Source organism: Balearica regulorum, chromosome 19, assembly GCF_011004875.1.
Source record: "Balearica regulorum gibbericeps isolate bBalReg1 chromosome 19, bBalReg1.pri, whole genome shotgun sequence".
Taxonomy (NCBI): domain Eukaryota; kingdom Metazoa; phylum Chordata; class Aves; order Gruiformes; family Gruidae; genus Balearica; species Balearica regulorum.
In genome coordinates, this window is record NC_046202.1 from 3565529 (window position 1) to 3589671 (window position 24143).

At 39.6% G+C, this 24143-nt stretch overlaps 2 protein-coding genes across 3 annotated transcripts in view; both read right to left on the reverse strand.

Moving 5' to 3' along the window:
• Positions 1 to 1221: 1221 nt before the first annotated feature.
• On the reverse strand, positions 1222 to 19497 carry INTS2 (integrator complex subunit 2). 2 transcript variants are annotated; one of them, XM_075771710.1, is made up of 24 exons: positions 19155 to 19497; positions 18554 to 18692; positions 17736 to 17838; positions 17396 to 17509; positions 16571 to 16701; positions 16307 to 16480; positions 15556 to 15782; positions 14633 to 14758; positions 13986 to 14057; positions 13776 to 13890; positions 13045 to 13113; positions 12482 to 12616; positions 11819 to 11995; positions 11012 to 11120; positions 9922 to 10026; positions 9282 to 9446; positions 8861 to 9062; positions 8113 to 8238; positions 6376 to 6565; positions 5213 to 5455; positions 4121 to 4228; positions 2648 to 2753; positions 2293 to 2469; positions 1222 to 1530 (listed from the first exon to the last, which is right to left on the reverse strand). In XM_075771710.1, exons 1-24 carry the CDS (start codon positions 19460 to 19462, stop codon positions 1361 to 1363), a joined length of 3591 nt encoding a protein of 1196 aa, XP_075627825.1. In that variant the 5' UTR covers positions 19463 to 19497; the 3' UTR covers positions 1222 to 1360. The 2 variants fall into 2 exon arrangements, with proteins under 2 accessions (XP_075627825.1, XP_075627824.1); XM_075771709.1 differs by having other exon boundaries at positions 11012 to 11189.
• Positions 19498 to 21467: 1970 nt separating this feature from the next.
• The window catches only part of MED13 (mediator complex subunit 13), a 56173-nt gene continuing 53497 nt past the window's right edge, over positions 21468 to 24143 (reverse strand). Inside the window, exon 30 of the mRNA XM_010309105.2 lies at positions 21468 to 23660. Within this exon, the coding sequence (XP_010307407.2) occupies positions 23528 to 23660 (133 nt within the window). The 3' untranslated portion in view covers positions 21468 to 23527. The remainder of the gene's footprint in view (positions 23661 to 24143) is intronic.

Genomic DNA, 24143 nt, shown 5'->3' on the forward strand with positions numbered 1-24143 from the left:
ACATCGCAGGTGGTGTGAATGGATGGTTGCAGCACGCTGGTAATCCTGGGACACGAACCCAAGTGTGTTTCGCAATTCAGTGTCAGCCTTCCTAAATTGTCGTCCAAGCAGCAAGACCTTCTCAAGGCCACACTGAAGAATCAGACTGTTATTTCTGGAATTTCAACTGGTTTTCATTGAAAAATACTTTACTTATTTAAGGCCCCTGAATGCTGCCATTTAAGAAAAGAGCAAGTGCTGGATGGACAAGCTTAGCAATTCATGTGAGTTGAAGCAGTACACTCAGTTCTGGCACAACAGCCAAACCTTAATTTTCTTTCTGCACCACAAAAGCATGTGCTGCCTCGCATAAGAGCTTGTGTAACCTTCAAGAAACTCCCAAATACTGCACCATACACACCCTCCTGCAATGCCACAAAACACATCTGTCGAGGCTAAATCCAGCTTTGTGCCTGAAGCACAAAGGATTCTGCCTTCCTGCCTGCTGAGCTGCTCGTAACTGCTTTGGTATGGCTGAAATCTGTCATTCCTTTCATTATGGGGAAATTTAGCTTCTGTCCAAGTCAGCCTCAACACTAATTTATTTCTTAATCTTGTCCTGATGACAATTTAAGATATCTTTGCATTTATTTCTTCAAGTCTTTCTCATCTCTTTTAAACTAAATCATCCAAGCTACTTTAAAAATACATATAATTTAAAAATCACATTTATACATCTCGTTTTTACTAGTACTTTTTTTTAAAGAAACTTTTAGACCAGTTTCAAACTTTTAGTGAAGGCTGGCTGATCTTTAAATGAAGTTCCTGATCTTATGAACTGAAACTTTGACCAATGATTTGAAACACAAATTTAAAAAAGTTACAGCATTTTCTTAGTGCTCAATGTACTGGTGCAAGTTACTTACACCACTTTGTCAAGTCTTCCTTGGAGTATTTTATTTCATCTCGCTCTGCAAGGCTCTGGAACAGTAGTTCATTTAACTTCAGCAAAGCACTTCAATCTCAAATTTTTCTTACCCATCATTTTGCTGTTTGCTCAACAATTTAAGTATTCACTTTTCAGTGTTATAATACCATTTCGAGTGTGTTGCTGCATCACTTCAGAAACTGAGCAAGCCTGAAAATCACGCTTGGTTTTACTGGAAATTATTTACCGACTCCATCAGCCTCAAAAGTTTTCACTGGAAGCAACATAAGGCTCTTTAAAGACTTCTTTTCTTTTCAGCCATAACTGAATGGAATGAATGAAAAACACGGACTTCTTGTGCTCCAGTTCCTCAATCCACTTTTGCAGCTTTCTCCAATTTCAGGCACCACAGACTGTGGGACCAGCTACAGTACAATTTCATTTGTGTTCTTCCTAAACTCCACTTACGCTCATGTTAATTATTTCAATGATAGTGTTTTCAACACACTGGCATAGCCGAACATCAGGGTCCATGCTTGCAATGTCCCTTGAACAACTTTTGTTGGATGAATCTTTGCAGAGTCCTGAAACTTCATGTGGTTTCTCCTTTAGTTGCTGGAGACCTAGAAAATTAAGTAGAAGAAAAAAAGTACAACTAAATAAATAAATTATTTTTTAAAATTGTGATATTACAACCATGACACAAACATGTATGCTACAAAATTGCAAATTTGAGCCATCACTATTTCATGCACCTTTAGGGTTTTTTATATCCCCTCTTACTTCTTTTAACGTAAATATCCTCTAGCATAGATAGCATCAAGGAACCTTGTATTGCATGAACAGAGCATTTGTCTTCAGACAAAAAAAAGAGACAAAAACATGCTCAAGATCAACTGCTAAACAGTTAATCAGTGTTCACACAATCACTATATATTTATCCAACCATGCTATGTCATGTGTAAGACTTCAGGTAGCTCATTTGACTTTGCATTTCCATTGATTAGGAAGATTTATGTGGCTGTTGTGCCTCAGCTGAGGGGCTGAAATGTCCTTGTGTCCTCAAAAGCCAATGGCCTTAGCTCACGTCTTTCATCCTTAGACTACACTGGCAAATTCTATGCACTACATCTTGAAATGATACAAGCAGGGAAATAAAACAGAAAGAAGGCAGTACAAAGTTTAGTAAAAGGGTACTTTCAGCCCCTTTAGCCTCTAAACTCTCTCCTCCAATCCAGTAAATCCACCTATCCCTGTTCCTTCTATATTTACAGGACAAAAGCAGTAGATTTCATACTGCATTCCAACCACACTCACACTTTTGAAACATTATTTTCTCTCTGGGACCATGATGTTACTTTTGAAATACAAGGTACTTTACTTACGTGTAATAATTGGGTCGAAGTCTCTTGTCTGCGTAGCAACATCAGAGGCACAAACTTGTCCTATTTGTATCAGCAGAGACATAATATCCTCGTACAAAGGAGGAAAGGCTTGGCAGAATGACACCAAACAAGGCAGGGTCGGCATAAAAAAAGCATAGCGCTTCGACTGGGTTAAAACTATCAGGGAAAGGGAAATAGTTAAGTAAAAAGGAATTATTATAGAAATCCAGTCAAGAACTGTTGTTATTTTTACAATCGTTATTATCACAGTGCCATTTAGACAAAACTTCATTCAAGCTAGAGAAATAATTCTAATTTACACAGCAACGTATTTAGGGGTTGCTGGAGTGCTTACCTGTGAGTAGGGTTCCCATCACATTGATAGCTAAACGAGCCACGCTGAGAGATTTTGGTAGTGCGTACTGGATACACAAAAATGAAAGTAACTGGATAGCAAATATCTGTTCAGTAGGTGAAAGGCAAAAGAGAAATAAGCAATAAAGTTACAGATTGCTTTGCACCTTCTATCCAAAGCTCTTCACGTAACTTACGAGTTAGTAAATATTCTCTATTTTACCAATGAGAAAATTAAAGCCAGCAAAGCCTTGATAATACTATTCTGAATTTTTTCTGCTGACATTAAGGAAAAAAAAAACCCCTACATATATTTAACATTAATCAAAGTACCAGCATTAGTGTTTCAGAATCTCCCCCACAGACACAATTTGTTCTGACATTAAGAATGAACAACAAAGCAACAATTTACAATATAACCCTTGTAAAAGCTGTTTAAGGTCTGATGTGTTCTAGTTTTAACTTCAGTTGAGTGTCTTCTCATCAGCAGTAACTTTGTATTTGAGAAAGGATTAAATAAGAGCAACTACAAAGTTGGCTTGATATAGAAAACAGAGGAATCGTTAGCCCAACAAATTCCAGTCACCTACAACTAGCCAAGTATGTCATCTCCCCTTGCCACAGCATACTAAATCAGGATCTACGAATTGCTTTAGAAAGTAACAAAAACTGATTATTTGCCATTGTTTTTCATAACCATCATGAGAAGACCTTAAAAAATATTGGTGAAACACTTCAAAACCAAACTCTTGACTCCCCCTCTGCTGAGCCTGTGGCAAGAAGAAACTGCCACTCTCCAGATTCAAAGAGCATAACTTTGAGGAAAGCCACGCATGTCATTCCAGCAGGCTTTGTTCTGGCAGTTACACCAGGGAAAGAACCGGTAAGACAACTGGCAAAGGAGAAATTTAAATTGATTTAAAAATTTACACCTTACAGTCTTGTCCCAAGCTTGCTTCAAGAAACAGGAGTAATATTCCCTGGAAATTTAACTTAGTAGTCAAACTTTTCAAGAGAATGAATCAAATTTTAATCTTAAGGCTGCTTCATCTGTTCTACAAAATATCTTTGCACAAAAGGTTTTCAAAATTTAAATCTTCATAGAAATTCCTGTACCTACAAAGTATCAGATAAAAACTACCTAGGCAAAACTTTTCCCAACTGATTTGTACTATATATAAAGAATGAATGAAAATCATTATTGAAAAGTGCTTTTATTCATGTTCTTGAAGGTAATATTGAAATTCATGAGTATTCCCTGAAAAAGTGTACAGAGATACGTTAGAGGAGTTGTCACAACCCCTGTCTGAAGGGGATTTAAAGGCCAGGCCTTTAATTTTAGGTAAAAGTGCTACAGATATTACCTTAATATCCTAGGCAAGTTGGAACAGGATTTTTTTTAGTGATCCTTTTATTTTCTCCCCTTAACCAATACTACTTACAGCGACTCTCAAACCAGATGACCGCACAGTACCTGTTTTTCAAGTTCAGGCTGGGCAATGAGCTCTGGTATGAAATCCAGACAGATGTGCATCGACGGAATCCCCGCCACTGTCAGCGCCAGAAGTTCACATGGATAACCCTGTGTGATGTCAAAGGTGTTTTAAAAATTCTGCTTCAATTAAGATTTTAAATCAGATCCGCGTTAATGCCTTCCCCCCCCCCCCCCAAACTAATATACTTGTAAATCTCTTTTGTTCAGAATTATAAGTAACAGGCCTGTGTCCCGAGGTGACAAACCGAGGGTCTGAATCAGTTCTTTATGCTCAATACTCCAGGTATTATTTGCAGATACATCCCCCTCCACTCCCCAAACTAAACCGGGTTGCACTGACCCTTTCCTTCTGGCTTTCCCCTGTGTTCCAAACTTCACCGTGGGCCCCAACTTGATTACTTCACAACTACACCATGTTTAGTCACTTAATCAGTTCCAGGTCAAGGCAAATTAGCTCCTTTTAAAGGGACTGCCATCTGGCAATGAGCAATTTAACACACACTAAAACCACATTTATATTAAGAAATTTGCTAATCTTTCCCCTCTTCTTTTTTTGAAGGCGTACGGCTGCTTTGGCAGGGGCAACCTTTCTCCTTCCACTCTAAAGAGATAAACTCTGCCCTAACAAAAAGGAAAGATAAGATCTTTACACTTGAAGCCAAATTACAGTTTTGAATAATGGGTATACTAATTTAAAAACATGGCCAGAAAAAAGTAACCCACAAAAGATGAGGAACAAGTAATTACAAGAGGATTAGGCCAGTTTTCCTTGGCTTAGAATGGACACACTCTTTTGGAATAAAAAAGGGCAGAGGCAGAAAGCAAGCATGTGTTTAGTGATGAGGAACAGGCGTAGTTTAGGTGCTCCCTTCTCAGCTGCAACACAGAGTCCAAGCACTGAAATATGGAGGAAATGTAGGTACTGCAAATTTGGTGGGATGGGAAGCAGAGAAGTGGGCCATTATAATTTCTGAGGATCACAACAGCAGCATTCAACATCCTCTGACCACTTCATTTGGCTCTTTCTTAACCAGAGAAACCATGAAAGAACTAAAATAGTGCAAAGCAGACCTGGAAATGAACTAGTTTGACTATGTTGGGATCAGCTATATACATCTGATGCAGCAGACAGCAGATCAGACACTGGACCTCTCGGAGGTTACACAGCAAGCTATCTTCTTCTTCTAGTTCAGGACTCGCAGGGCCCGTGGTACTATGAACACTCTTTAGCAAACTGTGGGTATTACTGCTCTGGGCTTTCTCCTCCTCTGTGGGTAAGCAGATCTCTAGAAGAATCTGCACAGCAGCACTATCCTGTGAAGAAAATAAGCAACAGAACATGCTAAAAACCCCCATGAAATCAAAGAAATCAAATACGAAGTAATGACAATTTAAGAAACGGAAGACTGTCAGGTGGCTAGAACTTCTAGCTGTAGATTTTTTTTATATAGAATAAAACCTCAGTTCAAGAGTCACAAATCCTGTAGAACATTTAAAAAACCCAAGGCTTTATCTGAATCAAGACTCAAAAGAAAAAAATCCGACAGATAATCATCATCACAGATCAGAACACTAAATTCAACAGAATCTCGTATTCTTTCAAAATAAATATCCAATGGTCCCTTAAAGCATCCAGATCAGACAAAATATGCACAGGGCCATGTAATTCACAGTATTCAGGGGAGACTAGGCTACTCATTTAAATATAAAACTTCCTATTAGTTCAAAAATCATCTTCTAATAGGGACTACATATGTGACATTCTTCCAGACAGAGGGAAGAGGAGACTGACTGTGAAACAGGATAACTCTAGAATTCCCATAACATCAAGCTAAGTAAGTTAACCATTCTTCAGCCCCACACTTTACAATGCTGGCTGCTTTCACGCCCACGTCTGTCACATTTATTCATGTTTTACTGCTCCAAATCCAAGTACAGAAAGAGCTTCTGGATAACACTGGCAACAAGGAAAAGGGCTAGTAAGCAAAACTCTTCTGTTCTAACTAACCGAAAAGAACACTACCAAAGCAGTTAACCAACACAATGCTTCAGACTAGAAAACAGACCAAAAATATTTAACAATCTGAATACAGAGGTACTTTACTTTATCATGGAAACCGAAATCGGTAAAAAAAAGAAGTAAAAAGGTCTCCTTTTTTAATTTCCTGTTTCTGTATTTCTCTTTTATCACTGTCTTTGCTCACATCATCTAAAATCCATTTCTTCCCCCTTACCTGAGCAGCAAGCAATGCATTTTTTAATTCTTCCCTTGTAACTTCTGGGGCCTCTGGACCCATTGCATTGTTCTGGGATGGCCTAATGTCCTGCTCTGCTGTTTCTTTTAGGTGAGAATTGAGGTAAGCTTTTGAAGCAAGAAGATAGCCGTTCAACATGTGCAAAGTTATATCCATCAGAGGAGGACTCCTGATACGGGAACACATGAGAAAATAAAGGCATTTCAGTAGGCAGAACAATAAGACAGTAATAATGTGAAGACACTAAAAGCACTCCTCAAAGGCTCATTTGGTTGTAGTCTGTTTTCCCTAACACAGCAAAGTACTAAAGGTGACAATCCCCCCTGCTGCCCTGCCATGCAGTCCTACTTCTCTCATGCACACAGATGCGCGCACACTCTACAAAACCAAGGAACTGCTGAAGAGACTAATTTCTGAGGAACAAAGGAAACCCAAAAAGTGTCAGCTGTACATGAAGTAAGGAGAAACAATTATCTGAATGACTGGGAAAAAACGGCAGACAAGCTCTGAACTGCTTCCACAATACTAAGATGGTAGTTTTCAAATCCCATTGCATTAAAAATCTCCCTAACAGTTTTAGAAATGTAGGATTTTCAATTTGTATCCAAGGCTGAAGGGACATACATTTATAAATTTCAACTATGGATTGGGGATTAAAGATGTCATCTACTGAAACTTGAAGTCTAGCAGAGTTGTAGCAACTCAAATGAAAATTGGATTCATGGCTCAATTGCTAAAAGGCAAGGAGCGACACATGCATACAAACAAGAACATGAAGAACAAATCAAGCTGACTATTAGCCATTTATTATGAACAAAAGGATAATACAAAAGGGGAAAAATAAACTGCAAGTGTCAGAAAACATGAAAAAGAATACACAAGGAATAAACCTATGGGCTGAAGTACATTTAAAATGATTAACCATATCTTTTTTAGAATAATAGATGCAATTTTCTTCATTACTGCGAAAAAACAAAGTTGTAATTTACAAATTCTGACTTATTATTTGCATTATTTCATATGCTCTTTAAAAGCTGGTCCATTGCTATCAGTTACGATCATTTTCACTACTAAAATTCTCAGCTTCTTATGCATCGCAGCCATAAAGCAGCATTACACATCCTCCTCTGTCATCACTGACATCTAGAGGAACTAATTTCTAAGTACTACTAAAAGACTTTCTTGGGAAATTAAGCAGATCTACCTTTGTCATATCCATCACGCACCCACTGGCAGAAACCATTACCCAACAAGATGGAATACTTACAGGCCCACGAGGGATGGCAAAAGGCAGCACGCAGTGGAAGGATGTTACAGCTACATCCTCACCCGCCACCTCCCCCTGTGGCAGCAGCCATTTTAAGCATGCTGCAATGTCTATTTAGAACAAATTCACACACACAAAGCTAAAATGGATGATCGATGTACAAATCCCAAATTTTCCGAAATAGAACTGAGCATAAGGTTGTCCAACAAGACACTCGGCTGGACAGTATGACATGCTGAAACAGCCTGCACAGATCACTCAGTCCTCCCACCAACGACCTTAATACAAAAAAGACGGAATTTACAAGCTCAGATGATTAGTTTGAAAATATGTTTTGAAGTACTGAAAGCTTTTAGAAGTTTTCTGTGAGACATCTTGATGTTTAGCATGCACCATGTATCAATGTAAGTACCGCAGAACATAAAAAGCTACAGGAGAGAGATGCTTACCTATGAACTCTCTGATCGCATCTTAGTACAATCAAAGGATCAATCATCAGATCATTCTGGGTGTATTTCTGCTGTCGGACTATTTTTGCTGAAGGCTGCAGAGCATTAACAGTCATCACCCACAACCTAAAATGAGATTATTTTTATGATTTTTTTAATAGATAATCTGTATGAGAAAAGGGACCACATAACCATCTGGAGACTCACTTATCTCAGCTAGCTGTTATTGTTCTAGGCCTATCAAGGAGCAAAAAACCCATAACTCATTTGAGCCCTTGAATTTAACCCAGTTAACTTACATTCACTGGCATTACAGCAACCAAACTGTTTTCACTGCAACGCAGCATCCATTTCCTCAGATGAGGCATGTTCTTACCTGAGTTCGTTCATGTTTCATCAGTAATTTGTCATAAGGAATCTACACTACAAAAACATACTCCTATATTTTAAGTGAACTGGTGACTTCCTTGCCCCAGAGAACAAGACTCATAGAATAGAATCATAGAATTGTTTTGGTTGGAAAAGACCTTTAAGATCACCAAGTCCAACTGTTAACCTAACACTGCCAAGTCCTTTTAAATACAAAGGTTAATATTTTCAACAAAACAAAAAGGAATGCAACTCCAGCACGTTCTCTTCAGTCACAACCTCCAATTTCCCAGACAAAGGCATTATGTTATTATTTTTGAAACAGAAAGTGGCATTCCTCCTGTCTGCAACAACACACTAAACAATATTTTGAACCTACCTTCTTGGCATCACAGTGTTAAGAACCATCCAAAGTTTATTGACAGTCTGAAGAATCCTCCGAGGGACTCCAGCATTCAGCAAGCGATTCATATTTGATGTCAATACTTCTGCATATGGGATCAATTCACCGGCCGAGAGAAGTGTTAAATGTTCTAAGATCTGCATCAGCTGGGTGTGATTTCCAGGCAGCATGGAAAATGCTATCAAATAAAGACAACGGCATCTTGGTAAAACCGGATTTCTGACATTGTTTCTGACTCCTTGACCTGAAGACTCATATATTAACAAGTTTGCAGCAGAACATCTTCATTATACAAATGCAGTATGATCAAATGAATTAAATGGCTACACACTTCCAAACCCACCACATTCCAACTAATTTGGAAAGAACACTGCTTACTTCAAATTAAGTTAGTTACCTTCCTGGAGCTGTTTGGGAGAGTGATTCTTTGCAATGTTAGTCAGAAGCATCCTCCTCAGTAAGGCATCAGTGCCCGTGATCTGTTCCTCACAGATCCAGTCTTCCACGATGCAGAGGTGTGGATAGTTAGTTGCAAGAAGGCGTAACAGTGCAGAATGCAAGCCTTCAGGGAGAGTAAGAAAGTATACATCTTAGACTTAAGTAGTGACATCTTTCACCTGAACATATTTGTGCTTATTATTTCAACAACAGACCTTAACTGAATCACTGCCAAGAAGTTCAATGAACTTGCATGTTTATAGCCTGATATTCTAATTCCAACAGAAAGGAGAAGTTACCTTTTGGAAAGGTGGGAGGACCCTATAGTAACTCTTAAACTCAGTCTGGAATAATCATAAATTCTCAGGCAATCCCTACTCTAAAACCTACTCTAGGTAGGTACGACCTACTCTAAAAAGAACTGCCTTCCTCAAACTTTCACTATTACTCTTCATACATATCCGTAATGTCACTAGTTACTACTGACAGATTTTAAAAGAAAAAGGACGACACACTATGAAACAGACAATAACCACAGGGCCGGAAACACGTGGCGCCTTCCGTCTGCATGCACGTCAGGCTTTCACACACAGATCTACCTCCCAGCTCCTGCTGCAGTCCTTGTGCCTGCCGGATGAGGTACTTGATTGGGATCTGATCCATTAACGCTGATGAGTAAGACTTGGGTTTTTTCTGCATGGCAGCTATAAGGGAATGGGACAAGAAACCACATGTAACAGTTACAGTTGGAAAAAAATATTTCCCCAAGTGAATCAATAAAGAAAATGTAAAGCACTTGTCTCTATATTATCCAGGTAAAATAGAGAAAATCCCAAGTAACACACCTCGTTCCTGTTAAAGTATTATATCCTGTTAAGGCTCTTCAGGAAACCATTTCTGTGAACATTTCTATTTAAAGATTTCCCTGGCATTCAGATTTGTTGGCAAGACCTCCGTACTATCTTTGCCCAAGTCCAACTGATTTTGACATCATAGCTCAAATCTGCGCTTTCTTTATTCAAAGGGTTTTATTCTTAAAAAAAACGGTTGGCACATGGAATTCAAACTGTTGGCACACACAACACCCTGTAGTGAGGTGGAAGGTACAACTGCAGGAAGAACTATCATTTATTTTACAGTATTTCAGTCTTTCTTGACTAGCATGAAGAAAATAGCACTGATGAATGCTGGAAGTTTTGCACCCTAAAAAGGGCAGGTACAAACACCCACCAGATATAAATACTGTTTTCACTGAAATTAAGCTCCATCAATAAACTACATAACATTCTTTCAGAATTGATTTAAAGTCTCAAAGGTAAAAAGGGATCATTCAATATTGTCAACCATAAAATTGCCAACCCAAACAACTGTGACACATGAATAAATGAAGATCTGAAGTAATTAAGAAGTCTTTGTGAATCATTGCTGTATTAGATGATCAGAAACTATTTCTGGCAACTTTTTGGCCAGCCTGGACCTTTTTTAATCTGGAAAACAAATTCCTCAGAGTTTTAGCAGAAACTTTATCTCCTGAATTTCTACAGCAATGCTGTATTTATTACAGGAATCTAAATATTTTAATGCTGTGCTGGAATCTGATAGCAACATGAATTTTGGTTATTGTAAGAATTCCTCTCTATGCATCTAATTTTCAGTTAATCTGTTTTCCACCGATGCACTCACATATACCTAGTATCTTTGTGTTTGCCAGAAGCGCCTCTTCGTACGACAGGACATAGTAGAGGACAAGCAATTGTGTTGTGATGCTGTATCGTTGAGTAAGACGAGTATTTTCTCCCTGTACATAAAACCACATACAAAGGTCATGTTGCATTCCTGATTCTTGAGAACAAACATTTGGATTTACCTGCAAATATGAAGAAAGACAGGGCAGTAAGCCTTGTATAAAAATATCAAGCGATATGAGGTCCAAGCGGGGAATATTTTTTTTCTCTTTCTTTTTTTTTTTTTAAATGAACTTCAAACATAAAATGTCTTGGGACACTAATAAGGAGTAATCCCATGATTCCAGCGTAAGGCAATGTTTGCCACTCATTCTACATGTGTCCAAGTGACTACTCTTTTATTTCTATGAAAATGAAAACGCTTCTTTCAAAACCAGCTAGAGCGCTTCAGTTAAATAGTATCTTTACCTAACAAGATCAAGTCAGTTCAAAAATTATACAAAGCCTACATAAACACCTGTGCTTTTCAATCCATGAAGGGCTTTTCTTTGCACTTTTAACAGCATGAGTTGACGAGTTCCCAAGGAAAAGGGCAAAACAGGGACAAATAGCAATCCGCCTCAAAATCTGAGTAGCACTAACAGGATTCACTTCAAAACACATGACCATCACTGTAGCAGGAGGCAGTTTACTACACAGGCATTAAAGGCAAAAAGCGAGGCAACTTACAAATTTGCACCAAGCACATATACAAAATACTGAACCACATGTCCACATTAAAGTGCATGAAAGAAGCGAACAGATCATTTACCCCCGAGAGTCCTTGAAAAACATTCAGTATCTCCTGCTCCGTGACAGGCTGATTTGTGGCCTCTGGGTTGGATTTAGATGCAGGAGTAAGAATAGAGTTAATGTAGACATCAATAAGAGGAAGCAACTGAGGATGGAGTGGAGTGGTGGTTTCACAGAGCTGCCGATAGATCCAGTCCTAGACAAAACCATACCATTACACAGTTAGTTTCAAAGCTGGAAGGCAATTTTATTTTTTTTTCTGCAGTTACATTCCCTTTTAACTAGTTACAAAAAACTGTAACTGAGTGAGGCTCTGACTTTGGAAAGTGTAACACCAGTTCTGAGTTGGGCCTGGTCATAAACCTTGTAATTCTGACTCTGCTCTGTACAGACCCACCAACAAAACTTGTCCTGGCTGGAAACAGCATTCTGACTATGACTTTATTAAGGGCAGACAGGGGGAGAGAGCTAACTTTCTTATTATTTTTAACTTCACTAAGTTGTCATCTCTGGATTACAGAGCTAAAACTGGGTACCCTAACTTAGTACACAGTTCCTTCTTAAATTACACGGTAATACGCTATAAGATTCATCAAGAATTCTGTTCCTGTAATTCAACCAAAAAAACAGCCTGCAAAACCTAGTCAACATTCAAAATTGTGAACAGAAACGAAGGTCATACCTTAATGGATACTTTGTGCTTGGTGAATGATCGACTTTTTAAAAGCTGGTAAATGCAGTGAATAGGTAAAAACCCAGTAATGTTGGCACTGAGATTCCCTGTAACAGGCACGCGAACTGCGTGAGCGGTAACAACCTAAAGGAAAGTTATAATTAACAAGAAAAATACCACAAACATTCAACTTATCACAATGCATAAGCACAAAGTGACCAAGTTGCACAGCTCCATTCTTCCTGCATTTACTTATTTTTGGTTGTTTGGAAGCTGAAGAACATTTTGATGTAGCTTAATACAGCATGTGTAAAACTGCAGCACACGTACCACATTCGTGAACGGTTTCCTGCTACCACAAAAAATAGTGTCAGAGTGGACCATTTTTCTCCTTTGCTTCCCCATTATTTAAAAAAGCCAAGTGTTTAAAAAGCATAATCAGATCAGAGTACAAAAAGAGTGATCCAAGGCTCTTCAGTACCAGCAGGGCTTTGATTCTTCTTGTAGGTCAAACTGAAGTGATTACAGGAGAAAGAAAAATAAAAGGAGGAAAAGAAGAAAAAAAAAATTACCTGTTCAGTGAAAATCTCCTGTGTGAAGATTGTCTTCATTCTGCTGAGCGAGCTGGGCTTAATAACAATCTGAAATAAAGAACAAAGTACTTGTAATTTTAAGTTCTAGCTTTCTTATTTGTAAGTACTGCGAATTTATTTTATAAACTGTTAACTTTTAACCTTTTTAAACTGGTCTTCACTGGTATACCAGGAAAACACTCAGATCTATACTTCAAATGTAAACCAAAAATATTTTTAAATAGCATGAGTTCATCACTCCACATCTTCCTTATCCTGAAAACTACCTACCTAGCTTTCACATTTGATGAGACACTGTTTCATGACAGTGAATTGAAGATAAGTCTCCCTCAGTAATTTTCAGAAATTGTTACACATCTAGATTTTTCTTTAAACTATTTAAAATAAAAAGTTTGCAGCTCAGTTTGGAAACTACTTCAATTAGTCTTCTAAAAAAGTTCATTTCTTGCAAATAATGATTTCAACAAGTCAACACTTTTTGAAGATCCTTTTATCGTAACACTCCTCTGTATCAAGAGGTACGCGTAGTTTAACGTCTCTCTAGAGGAACTCATGTAGTTAGTTACCCATTTTTTAACTTTACATTTGCCTTAAGCATATTAGCAAAAGCAAAGTTCTTTATATCAAAACTAAATACAAGAGTATAAATACAAAGTAAAAAGTTAATTTTAACAGAGAAATGTAGGTGCTAGGAACAGTTTAGGATTTACCTTCATTCCCAAGGTGGAGCAGACCAAATCAATGATAGCACTGAGCTGATTGCTGTGGAAATACATGGCTACCAAGAGAAGCATCTCTCCAAAAGAAGCAGACACACCAGAAATGCTAACGATAACAAAGAGGAAGAGTTAATTTCCAATAGGACGTAAGTAAACGCCAGATTACTGGCATCGTTACAAACAAAAGAAGCCTGCTCTCACCTTTCAAAGTAAGCTTCTTCCTTTATCATCCAACTAAGCCACATTACCATGAGCTGCTCCTGTTCCGGCGTGCTGCATAAAGAAAATCCGTAAAAGACCTTTTTTCCCAGGAACTACAGCTGGTTTTACTAACAATTACTAGCAGAAAAGCCAGTATTTGAGGAATCCGATGCCAGGAGACTTTTTGTCACTTTCACTTCAGCATCAAACAGCTGATGAGCACTAATAATTAGCACAAACTTCAGTCCAATTGTGAGGCAATTTCCTGTCTTGAATGCACACAGCAGAAAGCTACATCCATTAAACACCTATATTGCTACTCTTTGAACAGGGTCTCTAAAGAATTTAGCTATAAACTTGTTCAATGGAAAACTGAACTACTAAGGGCTACTTCAGCCTTCAGAAACCATTCCAAATTAAGCCAATACCGATGCCCCCCTCTCAAAAGATTTGCTATAAACAAGAGGGAGAGCAGAGTGGAATATCAATTTACTCACCACACAGTGACACAAATCCCTTCAACCAACATATGGAGATTTGTATAAAGAATTAGGAGAGAAAAATCTGTGTGGCTCTGGGGAGGTGATTGCCTTACTGGTGCTAAAACAGTAACATCTTTACAAACCCGCTCCTTTACTGAGAGGTACCTGACAAGAGTGGAGAAGGCCAGAAGCATACAGAAGGAAAGAGATACAAAGCGAACACCAGCTGGAGTTGCGGGAGGCCGGCTGGTCATCAGCTGCAGCAGCTGCTCCGCTTCTTCATCAGTTGGCCTGAAGAGGACAGAAAAAGAACAAAACCCACACCGCCGATTGAAGTGAAGAGATTCCCAATCTCACCGCAATGGTTAAAGATTAAATTTTCTCTGTTACTTAATCTGTTTATCAAGTTGCCATCAATAAATGAGTATCAAGATTAACTGGCAATTCTCTTTGAACTTAAAGACATAAAAATCTCTGTTAAGAGATAACAACAGTGAGAAAACTTCCCCAGGATATAATCTAGCCTACTAGTACAAAATACTTAAAATTAATGGCGCATGAAGATGTTTCGTTATCACTCTCTAAAAAGTAAAAACAGAGGAACAGAAATTCTAAATTCACGTGGCGTATGTTGCTAGAGTTTTCAGCTGCTTTCTACTCTGCACACTGAGGCCTAGACTTCTTTTAACAAGTCAGTCGAACTGATTTTGCAGCATTAAAGACAGCACCACATTTCTTGCATTATTTTAGATTTAAAAAAATCAGAAAAGTTGACAAATGGATCTGTACCATTAGAATGAAAAAACGTTTCTGCTGAGAATAGTACCGTAAAGTTAAATCCATACGTGTCTCCACAGACCTTAGTATTACAGAATATTTGCTCTCTGCACTATAAAGATAAAGAAACAACTCCGTCCCTCAGCATATGAGACGGGTCTAGTCCTCTAGTACTAAAATTGGCGAGTCCTGTCAAGACCGCTTCAAGGACATAACAGCCTTTAGAGACAGCTCACGTTAAAAGCGCCTCAACCTCTGTTTAAATGGTCAGACAGCAAATCAAAACCACAGAGCATTAAAACATTCATTACTTCAGCCCAGCAATTCCCATCAAAGCGCAATAGAGACGTAACAATGCGCTGGCTTTCACGACGTGCTCTTCCTTCAGTCCGGAATACACAGACACGTTTGGCTCCGTATCAACATCTGCTTCTTCAACAATGTGTGTGCTGCGAACCGTGGGAAGGATTCCCATGAGCTCCAGGAGCAGCTGCCTCCTCATTTGCCAAAGCACGGAACTGATATTATCTCTTTTTCTCTGTGTAACAAGTTAAAAGGTTAGAACACCAGTGTAAAATTCATCCCATTGATGTATTACATAAAAGCTTCCACAATGATGAAGTCAAGGGAAAAAAGAAGGCGGGGGAGGAAATTTTTTAAAATACAATTTTCAGTACCACGGCAACAGGCAACACATGATCACATCACAACAGCTTATTACATCAAAACCAAGTTTTAACTAACTCAACTAATCAAGCAAGTCAAGAAACAACTTCCCATTGTGAACACTGAGGATGAACGTATTCATCAGGTAAACATTACAAACTTGCAATTTCCATGTCTATTGAATCATCTACCTAAAAATCAACAACCAACTAGCTGCTTTCGGGGACACTATTTATAGACCTGATGGTCCCGTAAGAAGACGTTGCCTTGTAAAAGTTGCTCCAAGACTTGCAACAGGATTTATACGCCGACAAATACGGGTGGCTCCATCCAGAAGACTTACAGCAAACTAGAAGGATATTTTTTAAAAAGCAGAATATTGAAGGCTTTTCCTACCTGTTGGCCATTTCGGATAAAAGTTCCAAACCAAGTTCGAACCTTTGCGTTTGTTCCAAGTAGCAAACCACTCACAAAACACACCAGGTCACTCACTCCATCATCTGAAGCTTCATTTTTGGTGTGATCCAAGGTCAAAGCCACACCAAGACCTGGTAGATGACACTCTTCCACCTAGATAAAATGCGCAGGCTCAATCATCTTTTTAAAGCTCCAATAAGGATCATAACTATGATTCTCATGAGAACCTAATGACCGACTTACCACCATGCCTCGGACTCTCAGAGCTTGGGAAGGGTTCATTTTGCACAGGTGGCGAAGTGCTTCTGTTCTACGACGACCTCCAACACTTTCCTCATCCTGCCGTTCACCATTCTTAATCAAACCTCTGCAGACTAAATATCCAACAGGAGGTGTAAGTAAATCTGACCTTTCCAAGAGAAAGCCAAGTAAACATAAACGCACAAAGCCAAGCCGCTCTGTTCAGCTCCCTGTGATTTATCAGTTGGGCCACACAAATCTTCTCTGAGCAAGAACTCATGATCTATGCTACATAAGCAGAATAAGGAAATGGTCTTGCTCCTCAGAGAAATTACAGGGTCATTACAGGTTTATGCATCATCCAATTACTACTCATGCTCTATCTAATGTAACCTGTGCATCTGGCAGTCCTGGAGACTGAAATCTTATTGCGAGGTAAGGGATGTTAAACAGGCAATGTCAATACAAATTTTTCACCTCGTAATACGGTTCAGGGACCAGAACCATTAGCAAGGTTAGGCCGGGTTCACAGTCCCAGTCATTCCCTGCCCGAGTCAGCCTTTGTAACGGTGACCTACAGATGAAAAGCCGCAACATCCACACCATGAGTCTACATGTAGGCTGCAAAAAAGGGGAATCAACATGACGAGAACGGGAGCCCATCAGCATCTCTAGGTATAAATGCATTCAAACTCTTATTTCATAAGCCAAACGCTCTCCCATTCAAGTATTTATGACACATGGCTTAGCCCAGAATTAACTATATTGCTAAAAATAATTTCAAACCTTTACAAAAAGTAAGCTGGACAAGGAGAAACTGTAACTCACCCTCATTAAAGCTATCGGGAACATTGGCCACGAGAAGGCAGAGGAACCAGGCTCCATTTTTAACGTGCAACAGAGCTTCAGCCACATCAACTATCGGCAACAGCGACGGCAGCTCTGGATAAAAAGATAGTTTTAAAAGTCAGTGTTTCACTGTGAACCATGTAAAAACTTGTTTTTAATATGCATTTAAGTAACACGCTCAAGTCAATAAATCAATCTGTGATCTTTCCTCTTTCAAAGAGCTAGACAGCCGAGAGAAATCTTAAATCAGTCACAACGGCTCCAAAAGTTGTTACATTTGTAAGAGATTAGAAAACACTACAAATATAGAATACTACACCTGCTTGCAAAATGCAGAGAACATCTGCTGCCTCCTCCAGATAAACAGGACTCTCGAAGAGCTCAGAAGATTTCAGAAAAAACTCACCATTTGATTCTGACACCTACAAGACATTATTCATTATCACTGAACAGGTTTTACGAAGCAATTTGTCTAATCAGTCTTTTACAGCCTTAAATTCAGCAGATTGAATACATTAAAAACTGTCAAAAATGTACAGCTATAAACACAGAACAGGCAAGAACAGCATTTAGAGTAAGAAATATTTACTAGTGGAAATACTTCAATACGGCTGCTATTATTGCTTCTTTCCCAAGAAAGAGAAATAGCTCACTGACAACTCTAAAACCACGTTAAGTTTACACAAGGAAAATGAAATGCTGGGGGAGGTGGGGGGGAGAGGAGGACGGATAAGAGAAATACGGTGGCTAATATCATACTGCAACAGGAGTAAAGAACTGGACAGAGAGAAGCCATAATTACGTTTTCAAATAAGATTTCTGCACTGATGAATCACAAAAATCTCATTATATTTGAGTACAGCATATTACAGAATATACAGAGCCTGTATCACATTAAAAAAGATTACCCTCCTTTGTTCTGAGGACAAAAGACTTCCTCTAGGAAGCTGGGTTCACAAGGAGTTTAATCAGAAGCCACTACTCAATCAGACTGTGAATTTAAGCCTCGGTGAAGCACGGAAGGGTACTCACACACACCAGCAGCACCAGGAACAGAACCAGACAGCACAGCGACCTATCCACAGAGCATTTTCACCCACACAAAATTCACAAGTGTCCAAGTACGGAGAAATTTACCTTATTCATAATTGCTAGTAACTCGCTAAGCACGAGACGAAGCCGACGGGGTGAATCGCTGTGTTCAAATTCCAGCGTCAGCCCGTGCTGAAGCTGCGACACCAAGATGCTTTCTCCGCTACCTCCTCCCAGCTTGTGCCTAACAGACAATTAAACCCAACAACTACTAAATGTTTCTGCAAACACAGCAATTTTATCAGGTAAAGGAGGGCCGTAATTCCGTAGGGATTTCTTCTACCACGCGTGTGACCCGAAAACACCGCTGTAGCACACCACGAACTCGAATTCCGTGGGTACGACAGCAGCAAGGGCCCCTGTTCCCGGCGCAGGGACAAGGGTCGGTGAAGACGCGGAGGCCACGCCAGCCACCCCCCTGCCCGCTCCCTGACGGGCACCACGCACCCCCCAGCCCGGGGGGGGGGCGGGCAGGATCCCCCAGACCTCAGAGCCCTCTGTTAAACCCGGGCTTTTCTCTAGGACGTTATCAAGGGACACGGCCACGAGCGGCCAGGTCAACCCGGCGCTTCGGCAGCAACGAACAGAACGGCTGGCCACGCCGCACCGCGGCTTTCGCCACAGAAAACGCCGTTCTCGGCGTTACCGGAGCTGCTGCTCTTTGCTGGCGTCCTGCTCCAAGGCGTGGAAATCCACGGAGAGCAGGGCCACGATGGAGTTGACGGCCTCAACGCCCGAGAGGAGCCGCAGGATGAGCTTCTTGTCCTGCGCCCAGCTTTGGCTCTGGTCGGCGGGGGCGCAGAGGGCCATGCGCACCAGGCAGGGCAGCAGCAGCCGCAGCTCGGGGTCGCTCAGCGCGGCCAGCCGCACCACGTCCACCTTCTGCATCGCCTCGAAGGCGTAGGGGCTGACGAACTGGAGGCCGGAGCACTCCGCCATAGCGGTTCCCCTCATTCAACCGTCGTCGCGCCAGTCTTCCGGCGCAGGCCGAGCGCGTCACGGGAGGGAAGGGCGGGGGAAGTGAGGTCATGGGCGGGCGGCGGGGGAGGCGGCGGCCCCGCCCCTTCCCCTGTAAATAAGGACACCACAATCAAGGCTTCATGAATAATTTATTCCATTTGAAATTTTTTTAAAAAGTATAAACCTTTTTCATTTCCTCAATCACAATTTGTACAACTCAGTGTTTATGGCATTCGGCAGCAATAGTGTTTGTTCCTTAATCGCTTTTTTTTTTTTTTTTTAAGTTTTTTCCTTTTATTTTTGTCACGATAAATACGACGATTTGGCCCACGGCGGGTGGCGGCTGGGGGGAGAAGGTACCGCAGCTCCCTCGGAGGGACCCAGCCGGGGCGGGGCAGGTGACGGGTCCAGTCATGATGCCACAAGGCTGTGTCATCCCACGCCAAGCGCTCTGCGAGGTCCTCACATCCAGTTTACTCGGAAAAACCTAAAGCTAGATTAGTAACGTCCTGAAAAAGTGACCCTGAGGATTGTGGTAGGTCCCAAATCCAGTTCTACTGTAAATTAAACTTTACTCCACTGAAAACAAAAAAAAAAAAATACACCCACAAACAGTAATAAAAAACTTTAAGTCGGAAGCATAGTCCTGGGTCCTTTACTAAAAAAAGCCAAACAAAAACCCCCACCAAACACAAACCTTCCCAGCTGGAGGTTGTCGAGACAGTAATGCCATATACAATGTCACCTAATTAACGAATTCTCAAAAGAAACCCAGATCAAACATTGGTTATGCAGCATTACTATCAAACCAGAGTGATATGCTGTGCCGTCCTGTTGTGCAGCAAATTATATGGTGCAAGAGCATTTTTAAAACATTTTACTCTTATTTTTGAAAGCTTTAAAATAATGGAACATAATATTTTGATATTACAGTATTAACAAATAGTGCTTGATTAAAAGACATCTGCAAGTCTTCATAGCAACACATGAAGTTAAAATTACCAATGGAGGTAAATATAGAAATACAATAATCTGCGCCATAACTGACAGCTAAGTAAGAACATAGCTGAGGATTTAAATATAAATTCATTTATCTGTAATTATTTCAGGCAATGTTAGAAAGAATCTAAATGTTACAGCTACTTTAAAAATCTAAGGGTTGTTTGCAAGTACAATTGGCAGCCTGCCGGTCTGGCGACAGGGTTTTCAGAAATCTAATCCAAATAGCAGTGAGTCAAAGGTGACTAAATGGCTTAAATATGGTAATAGCTAGGTTAAAGTACTTTTATACTTTTTTTTTTTTTTTTTAAAATCATAATGGAAGGATCTCAGATTCTTCTTTCATTGGATACTAAGAGGAGGTAAACCTCCACAGCTACTTAACAGAGCACTGCCAGGAACAGTATTTTCTTGCAAGGCCATTTTGAGAAGCTAGAGCTGAAATTTTCAAATATTTAAGCTTGTACTTGCTAAAGAACCCAAATTACTGGATTGTGACAAATTTATTTATAAACCAGCTATTATGTGCACTTAAAATAGTTAAATAAAAGTAGCTAACAAAAAAAAGCGTGCCCAATGTAGCAGCTGGCTCATGGTGCTGGCAGGTTTGATACGTACATTGCCAGCTGTGACTCTCGCTCCAGAAACGGCCCTCTCCTAATCTTTTCTAGTGGTTACAGTATTAAAATTTACTTTAACTGTGCTTGCAGGGGGAACGGGAAACTGGCGGCTTTCACAGTTGGAATTTCACAGGGAAGGCTGTGGTCCAGGTAACAGAATACAGTTACACCAATTTTCAGGCATCGATTCACTTACCTTCATTAATACAAGTCAGGTTTAACACAAAGAAAGCCACACCAAAACCTTGGAGCTTGGCTAACTGAGCCAGGATTAAAAATGACCACTTAGCAACAAAGCTTAAAAAATAAAATAAAGTAATTCCAGTTTTAAGAGCACCTTCCCACTTCAAAAATCTCAGCCAAATGAGGAAAAAAAAATCCTTCTGTAAGACAAAACTATGCTGTTTAATCTGTGGTGCACTACTGTTATTAGGATAAAGTAATGGACAGACCCAATTTTCAACTCTATTAATCAAAATATGCTAGCTTCTGATTGCACTCATGTTATTTTGAAGAAATGACTGAAAATTTTCATCACCAATTGTACAACTTCTTTATACAAAACCAAAAAAGTTGCTAATATTGTATATACATGATTCAGTGAGACTGTTTCTATGAAAAATTACCTCAGGCAGCTATTTACCATTTACAAAACATGATTTTTCATTAACACATTAAGTTTTGTAAATGCAAGCGAATTCTTCCTTGTAGGGGATTAACAGCGGGTGCACAAATGGATCTTAAAACTTGCTCCTTTAAAGGTTTAAACCAGCGAGACGGACAGTGTTAAGACCCAGGACACGGGTTATCGCAAACAGGCTCACGTGAGCGCTGCAGGAGTTAAGTTTTTAATCTGGCAGTCAGATGAGGAACCCAGAAAAAGCATATGCACTTGCTCTTCAGCACCCGTAGGGGCTATTTTAGAGCAGCATCAGACATTTGGCATGTGCTAGGAGAAAGGAAGGAAACTACGGAGAAGAAATGGTGACTGCAGGTAGAGGGAGACGTTTAGGAAAGCCTTGTGATTTGTCAGTCCCTTCCTTGGGGAGGGCTAAGCCTCCTCGGCACACGCCCCAGCCACAGCCTGAAAAGGGGATATGGGGAAGGCCGTACACTGATACTTGGGACCTTCACCACAGTGCCAAAAATACATTAAAAAGGAAAATGTTCAGGGTTTCGTGCTGTTTTTTTTTACTAGTGGAATAAAATCTGAATACCAGAATTCACTGAGAATCTATATACACCACATTTTAGTTAAACACACACCAATCTTAAAGTCAAGATTGACTATTTTTGCATTTGTAAAATGGCTAGAGCTGGGCTAAATTTCAGTGTTACAGGAGACTTTGGATAAGATCAGAGTTTTCTGTGTGTTCCATATCAGATTCACGTTTTATCACAAATGTGGAAGAAACTAACAGAGTCACCACAGTACCAAGAATATCCAGGTAACAAAAATGCACAATAGATATTCTTGTAATATTAAAACTTGTATACTGGAAATAGATCTGAGAATCTAGCCACAGCCCTGAACCATAACACAAACTTCAATTGAAGAGTTTATTCATTTTATTCTCACTACAAGTTAAACCACCTACAATATCACTTATATATTGCCATTGTTACTCTGTAAAGGTGTGATATAAAATGCTGTAAGACCCGGTACCTTTTCAATTTATATAAACACAGTGAACTTCATTACTGTACATGTACTCTGCAACTACAGCTTAGCTGTAAATCCCCCACACACAATGGTATGGACATTAACCCCTCTATCCCCATTAAACTGTACATCAAGACAATACAAATTTACTGTCCCCACCCACCCCTTACAAAAAAATAATACTCTAAAAGCAACCTACTGCAACTTTTAATTAAGACGATTACATATATTTTAGACCAATTGCTTTAAAGCAAGAAGGCAGTATAAACCTTCTAGGAAAATTTTTATAAAAGAGGTTAAGAAATATAAGACAATTTATACATTTAAAAACTTACAATAAATAAGAGATGCAGGCATTTTTGAATACTAGGTACTATAATCCAATACAAGAACATCTTGATGTTCCGAAGCCATAGGTTGAAACTTATTGTTCCTCATGTTTCTTCTCATCTCCATGCTTTTAATATTCATTAACCATGACTGGGTACTATGGCTCATTACTCTTCACAAATACTGTGGCTGGGGAAAAATGGTTAATTTTGCTACTAAAAATGTTATAATACACTTTCTGATCATCATTCTAAAGCGTCCCCCATAGTCGATGACTCAAAGACAGCGGGGCGATAGGTGCCCCTCTCACAAGTCAAAACAATATTTGCTGGAAGTAACAAGATTCATAACCCATCACAAACAACTTGCACTGAGAAGAATTATAACTTAGTCCTGCAGTGAAATATCCCTTTTCCTCATTTTTGTCTTGCAAAATTCAGATGAAGATCACAGCATATTCATGATAAAGTTATACAACTGATTCAGCACCACAAAATGAATTGGGAGACATGACCGTCTGTCCTGGGTTGCAGGATCACAGGTTAGCCAGGAGAGTGCATTGTACTGTTCCAGAACAAACCTGAAAAGCAAACAAGCTTCCATCAAGCCAACGGATCTTCCCACCAGTATTTTACAGTCCTAATCTAATGTAAACCAGTTTCTTTGGTATTAAAAACATAAAATAGGGTTGCCAACATTCTGAAATAACATGCCTTCAGAATTTTTACAAGCAGTTCAAAGTTAAACTTTTTCAGTGGAAAACTGTCATTTTAATTGTCCATGCTTAATGTCAAGAGGTGCACATAGCAAAAAAACACGAAGAAAAAAATCTTACGTTTTCTCAACAAGTGTCCTATGTTTACATGAGTCTCTCTAGACTCTTGTGCTTCAGCATTTCAGTATTTCCACATGACTCTGGCTTAACTATAACTATCTTCCACTCATTTAGGCACCGTCTTCTGTGTTACACCTCAAACTCTCTTCTAGCTTGAGGAATTCATTGTCTTTCAAGTATTTTCAGTTGTAAACAACACTGATTGGATAAAGAAGGGCTTAGAGATGT

What these genes read in the sequence shown, in the direction of transcription:
- INTS2 (XM_075771709.1), bottom strand. Translation starts at nt 19,462, where the DNA reads ATGAGGGGAACCGCTATGGCGGAGTGCTCCGGCCTCCAGTTCGTCAGC. An exon ending in ATGGGAATTGCTGGGCTGAA is followed by an intron (nt 14,759 to 15,555) that starts GTAATGAATGTT and finishes TGTCCTCTTCAG; the next exon opens with GCCAACTGATGAAGAAGCGG. An exon ending in GCCTTCTCCACTCTTGTCAG is followed by an intron (nt 14,058 to 14,632) that starts GTACCTCTCAGT and finishes TTCTTTATGCAG; the next exon opens with CACGCCGGAACAGGAGCAGC.